At 57.1% G+C, this 6,735-nt stretch overlaps 1 protein-coding gene across 1 annotated transcript; it reads right to left on the bottom strand.

The window, feature by feature from the left end:
* Window positions 1-829: 829 nt before the first annotated feature.
* LOC136562131 (immunoglobulin superfamily containing leucine-rich repeat protein-like) lies at window positions 830-3,806 on the bottom strand. Its single transcript, XM_066558778.1, has one exon. The coding sequence runs from the start codon at window positions 3,046-3,048 to the stop codon at window positions 1,804-1,806; it is 1,245 nt and encodes a 414-aa protein (XP_066414875.1). The 5' UTR covers window positions 3,049-3,806; the 3' UTR covers window positions 830-1,803.
* Between the last annotated feature and the right edge of the window lie 2,929 nt (window positions 3,807-6,735).

Here is a 6,735-nt window from a genome sequence, read left to right as displayed (position 1 = left end):
CTTTAAAAATCCCTTTAAAAATCCCAAATATCTCCAAAATATGTTTTAAAAATCCCAAAAATCTCTAAAATCCATTTAAAAATCCCTAAAATCTGTGGCAGCTCCGTGCTACAGGCGGGGCTGAATTTTGGGATCAGTTTCCAGAGCCCCACCCAAGGCTCCCTGGAGATCCATGGAATTTGTGTGTTTTTCGGGATAGCAGCAGTGCCCTGGGCGGGATTTGGGAATTTCTTCCCCTTCCTGTTTCTTCCCGGCTCGTCTGGAAACCCCAAACCTGCATCATCGTGCCCCCTTTTCCAGCTGGAATTTCGGGAATCATCCTGGGTCCCACTATTCCCAGGGATAAAATGGAGTTTAAAAGTCAGATCCCGTGAAATGAACCCAAAACTTCCATTGGGGTCACGGTTTTTATCCCACAGTGGGAAAAATTTGTGGGAATCCAAGAGCTCCCCACAGAGACCTCAGCTGCCCTTTCCCTAAAATCCCTCTGGATAAGGAATTTTGGTGCTGGAGAGCTCCAGGCTGTGATTTTGGGGTCAATTCCATTCCCAGGCAGCTGCAGGGGGGGGATTTTGGGGTATCCCAGGTTTTTGGGGGTTCCTTCCAGGTTTGGGGTGGGGGGAACAGGGAAATTTGGGAGTCTTGGGATGCTCCAGAACTGGGAAGGTTTTGGGGATTCTCAAGCACTGGGAAGGATTTGGGATAGCTGGGAATCACAGAAGTGTCCCCTGATCCGGGAGGGTTGGGGACAATCTGGGGGAGCCCAGGAGCCGCCGTCTCAGGGAATTTTGGGATTTTGGGATGCACAGACCAAGCGAAGCCCAGCTGGTTTAGATAAAAAAAAGGAGTTTATTCAAGGTGTTTATAAAAAAGTAATTATTAATTCAAGGTATTTATTAAAATTGTTTCCTTATTACAGGTGTTTATGATGGGTATTTCTTAATTAAAGGCATTAATTAAAGGCATTAATTAAAGGCATTAATTAAAGGCATTTATTGCTGTCCCTACAGGGCATTACAAGGCCTGGGGGCTGCAGGGTGTGCCCAGATCCCACTGGGAATTCCGGTGCTGTTTCCCAGTCCAGGGGCCATGGACATCCCCAAAATCCCCCGAGGGTTTCCTGGGACACCCAGAGAAGGAATATTTGTCCCACTGGGAATTCTGGAGCACTCGGGGAATGTTTATGGCTTCAAGGCAGCTCAGCTTCTCTGCTGTTCCAAATCTTTCCCCCATTCCCACTGGGAATGCTTTGGGAATCTTTGGCTCAAGCCTGGTGGGTCCAGCCCAGACGGGTTTTTGGGATGAGGGTCAGGGGGTTTTTGGGATTCCTGCAGCATTCCAAGGCCTTGGAGGTGCTCGGAATGTTCCTACAGGGATAAAACCAGTGAATTTATTCCCGATCCAAGGCTGTGGGTCCAACCCAATCTTCTGTCCCATCTGTGTCCCCCAGGACCCCATTTCCAGGGATTTTATCCTTGGATCCCTCCCCGGTGGCAGCCATGGGTGGCTCTGGGGCGGGATTGTCACCACTGTCACCTCCTGTGGCCGCTTCAGATCTGGGCAGGGAGAAAGGTGGGAAGTGGGGACAGCCAGGAATTGGTGGCAGATCCCGGCTGGATCCAGGCTGGATCCGCCCCACGTTCCCTGAGTTCCTCCAGGAATGGGAACGGCAAGGGCTGGAGCACCCACCCCTGTGGTGGCCCCGTCGGGCTCCGGAGCGCTCCCGGATGCCAGAAGCTCAGCAAAGGCACTACGAGAGGAAAAACTACGGAAAAACGGGAATCCCGAGGTGCCGCTCGCCCTTCACCAGAGCAGCGGCCCCAGAGCCAGCAGCAGAATTGCCAGGTGGAATTCCCAGGCTCCCGCGCCGCTCCGGGCCTGGCCGGACACGCGGTAGACGATGACCAACTTCTCGCCCATGCCGGAGGGGTCCAGCTCGTCCCCCTTGGCGCAGCTGTGCCCGCCGGGGTGCCCGGCCTGGGGGTCATCGCGGGGCAGCTCCTCGGCCGGGTTGGCCGAGCCGGCCAGTGCCACATTGACAGACACGTCCCTTGTCCCCACGTCGTTGACCGCCACGCAGGTGTAGGTGCCCTCATCCTCCTTGCCGAAGTCGGGGATGGCCATGGTGCCGTTCTTGAAGGCCAGGAAGCGCTGCTGCCGCCCGGCCTTGGCGCCGCCGTCCCGCGCCACCGTGGGCCCGTGGATGTCCACGCGGCGTTTGGCCGTGCGGATCTGCCAGCGGATCTCCGGCGGGGGGCTGCCGGCCACGCTGCAGTGCAGGGTCAGCGTCAGCCCGTCCCGAGGGCCGGCCGCGGCCGGGCCGGACAGGTAGGTGAGCTGGGCCGAGGGCGGCACGCAGAGCGCGCCGGGGATGTCGGTGACCGGCCGGCCCCGCAGCCGCGCCGGCGAGGCGCACAGCGTGGAGCCGGCCCTGGAGAGCACCACCGAGGTGTCGTGCGCCCACTCCTTGAGCCAGAAGAGCTTGCAGGAGCAGTTGAAGGGGTTGTGAAAGAGCTGCAGCTGCGCCAGCGCCGGCAGCCCCTCGAAGGTGCCGCGGGCCAGCGTGGCCAGCTCGTTGTCGTTGAGCCAGAGCGAGCGCAGCTCCCGCAGGCCGGCCAGGGCCCCGCGGGGCACGGCGGCCAAACGGTTGTTGCTGAGCTTGAGGATCTGCAGCGCGCTGAGGTTGCGCAGGTCCTGCCAGGGGAAATCCGCCAGCCGGTTGTGGCTCAGGTCCAGGTTCTTGAGGTGCGGCAGGGCCGCGAAGGTGCCGGGCTCCACCGAGGAGATGTGGTTGTAGCCCAGCCACAGCGACTGCAGCTCGGGCACCTCGGCCATCGAGGTGCGGCCCAGGCGGCCCAGGCGGTTGGCGGAGAGCGTGAGGATGGTGACATTTGGGGACAGGCCCCGCGGGACGTCCCGCAGCTCGCGGTAGGCGCACTCGGCCAGCAGCCGCCCGTTCTTCTTGGTGGAGCAGGAGCACGGCGCGGGACAGGCCAGGCCTGGGGACAGCAGAGTCACCAGCACCAGGACGCCCAGCAGCGGCCTCATCCTTGCGTCCTGCCGGGGACAGAGACGGGAATGAGCCCAGCCAAACAGCCGGGATGGGAAACAATTCCAGCTGGCAAAAGCGGTTTGGGAGATTCCCTAAATCCCGGCCTGAGCAGGGGAGCTCCCCCTCTCCCCCTCGAGCTCGTCCTTCCCCCTCTGGAAAACCTTTTCCGGGCTTGGGATGAAACATTGTTTGGGATGAGGAGCGAGGGCCGGGGGGTTCCGGGTTCCTCCCGCTGAGCTGAGGAGGAACAGAGCCACCGCAGCTCTTTCCCAACCAGCCTTCCCATAAATCACGGAATTTTCGGGATTTCCAGCGGGCTCGCAGACCGTGTCATGGAAAAAACCCGGCGCCTTCTCTCAGCCAGGGGCTGTGGGGTCCCCGTGGCCGCTGGAATTCTTGGGAAGGGAATTTTTCCCGACTTAACTCCTCATTCCCCTCTCGGTGACTTTTCCAGGGCACTCCAGAGGTTCGTTCCCGCTCGGAATTCCCAGCAGCTGGCAGCCAGACCCCTTTGTCTGAGCCTCGTAGGCAAATTCCCCTGCCCTCCGTTCCCAGCCCTGCCATTCCCGGCGGGAATTTCTCGGGAATAAACCCCACCGGGATCTGAGGGGTGCCAAAGGCGCCCCGCTGGCTCTGGGGGAGCTCCGGGTGACATTTTGGGGTGCCCAGGGAGGGACAGACCCCATCTCCCATGAACTGGGGAGAGCAGTGCCGCAGTTTTGTCCCTCCTGGAGCTCCGGGTTGCATCCCACCCCTTTTCCAGAGCCCCCCGGGGCTCCCCCGCCGCCTCCCGGCGCATTCCAGAGCCGTGAATAACCGCCCTGCCTCCTTCCTTCCCTCCTTTCCCGGAGTCTGTTCCCGATTTTTTCCCGGTTTTCCCCCGCTCCAGCCCCGCTCCCCGGGCCCGCGCCCCCGCCCCGTCACCGCCGGTGGAGCCCCGGTGTCCCCGCTCCGCTGGACTCGGTCCCGCCGCTCCCGGGCCCTCCTCGGCTTCTCCTCCTCCTCCTCCTCCTCCTGCTGCTGCTGCTGCTCCTCCCGGCCCGTCCCCTCCCCGTCCCCCGGGCCCGGATTGTTTTCCATGGCACCGACCCGCGCCCGCCCGCGGGGCCCGTCCTCGGCTCCTCCAAAATCCCCTAAAACCCGTTAGCACACGACCCTGAGCCCCAAATCCCCTAAAAAACCGTCACCCCAATTCCCTGCTCCCCAAAATCCTGCCAAACCACATCAACCCACACCGCGGACCCCAAAAGTACCCTAAAACCCGTTAGCACACACCCCTGAGCCCAAAACCCCCTAAAAAACCGTCACCCCCAATTCCCTGCCCTCCAAAATCCCCTAAAACCCATTAGCACACACCCGTGAGACCCAAAATCTTCTGAAAAAACATTATCCCAAATCCCCGTCCCCCAAAATGCCATAAAACCCTGTCACCCTACACCCCTGCCCCCCAAAGTCCCCTAAAACCCTGTCACCCCATATCCCTGCCCCCCCAAAATCCCCTAAAAACCCATTACCCGATTCCCTGTACCCCAAAATCACCTAAAACCCATTACTCCAATTTCCTATACCCCAAAATGTCTCCAAACCCCGTCCTCCCACACCCCTGTCCCCAAAATCCTCTAAAACCCCATTACCCCAATTCCCTGTACCCCAAAATAACCTGTCACCCCAATTCCCTGCCCCCCCAAAATCCCCCCAAACCCCGTCACCCCAATTCCTTGCCCCCAAAATCTCCTACAACCCCATCACCCCAAATCCCTGTCCCCCAAGAGCCCCTAAAACCCCATTACCCCAAATCCCTGCCCCTAAAATCCTACAAAACCCAGTACCACAATTCCCTGTCCCCCAAAATCTCCTAAGACTCCATCACCCCACACCCCAGTTCCCCAAAATCCCCCAAAACTCCATCACCCCACACCTCTGCCCCCCCAAATCCCCCAAAATTTCACCCCTTCCAAACCCTTGACCCACACAATCCCCCAAAACCGCGTTTGGGGTCAGGCTTTGGGGACACAGGGTGGGGACAGGGCTTGGGGTCAGGGAGTGGGGACAGGGTTTGGGGTCAGGCTTTGGGGTCAGGCTTTGAGAACAGGAGGTGCGAACAAGGTTTGGGGTCAGGCTTTGGGGACAGGAAGTGGGGACAGGGTTTGGGGACAGGGTTTGGGGACAGTGGTTGGGGACAGGGAGTGGGGCCACAGGGTGGCAGGGTGACCCCACAGAGGGGTTGTGGGGCCAGGGCTGGGTCAGGAGGGAGGGGAAAATTCCCAAATTCAGGGATGGCACCCAGGGATGACACCAGGGGTGGCACCTGGGGATGTCCCCACTGCCACCTCCTCGTGTCCCTGTGGAGAATTCCCAAGAAAAGGTCTGAAAATTTGGATTGTAGGGATTTCATCCCCCAGATCCCACAAGGGAATGAGAACGGTCCCTGTCCACCCCAAACTGGTGAAACTGGGACATTCCCAACTGGTGAAACTGGAACATTCCCAACTGCTCAAACTAAGAATTCCCTACCGGTCAAACTGGGAATTCCCAACTGGTGAAACTGGGATATCCCAAACTGGTCAAACTGGGGCATTCCCAACTGCTCAAACTGGGGCATTCCCAACTGGTCAGACTGGGACATTCCTGACTGGTCAAACTGGGAATTCCCAACTGGTCATAATGGGACATTCTCAAGTGGTCAAACTGGGACATTCCAACTGCTCAAACTAAGAATTCCCTACTGGTCAAACTGGGAATTCCCGACGGGTCAAACTGGGAATTCCCGACTGGTCAAACTGTGACATTCCCAACTGGTCAAACTGGGAAATTCCCACTGCAGGGCTGGAATTCTCCACTCATTCCAGCCGTGGGGATAAAACCAGAGGATTTTTGGGAATTCTGAGCACTCCATGGATGCCTTGACCATTCCCAGCAGGAATTTTTTCCAGGAAAAATGCAAATCCCCACCGCCCATTTATTCCTGGCCTCCTGGAGAGCAGCAAATCCCGGCCCCATCCCGGATTCCTGGGAATCCACAGTTCCCTAATTAAAGGCAGCTGGAATGATTGTTCTTTTCCATTCCTGCCGTGACTCCCAAGCACGACACTCAATTATGGGAATATCAACAATTATTGGAATATCCACAATTATGGAAATGTTCACAATTATGGAAATATTCACAATTATGGGAAAGTCAGCAATTATGGAAATATCCATAATTAATTATGGGAATGGCAACAATTGCGGGAATATGCACAAATAATTATGGGAATAGCAACAATTATGGGAATGTCAACAAAGATGGGAATATCCAGGCTCTGCCAGGCAGATCCGAACACCTGGAGCAGCCTCGGACTCTCGGGGTTTGGGCGATTTTGGGGGAATTTGTGGGGGGATTCGGGAGGGATTTGGGGAATTTTTGCCCTGGAGAAAGGAATGTTGGATCGCCGGGGGGGGATTTCACTGGTGGGATGGGATTGGGAGCAGAAATCCTGCGGGAATTTTGGGATGAGTGCTGGGACCCCCTAAGGATCGAGGTGACACCATCAGGGAGAGGAGTTTGGGGAGAAAAAAGGCCAAAAAAGGCGAGGTTTGGAATGTTTTTTACAAAAAAAAAAAAAAAAAAAAAAACCAAACAGGTGGAGATTGTAGAAATTCCATCAAAAATTAAATACACTACAGATAAAATGATAAATAAA

The sequence above is a fragment of the Molothrus aeneus genome, chromosome 13, assembly GCF_037042795.1.
Source record: "Molothrus aeneus isolate 106 chromosome 13, BPBGC_Maene_1.0, whole genome shotgun sequence".
NCBI lineage: Eukaryota > Metazoa > Chordata > Aves > Passeriformes > Icteridae > Molothrus > Molothrus aeneus.
The sequence above is the reverse complement of the archived record's forward strand: the minus strand, read 5'-3'. Positions and strand labels throughout refer to the sequence as shown.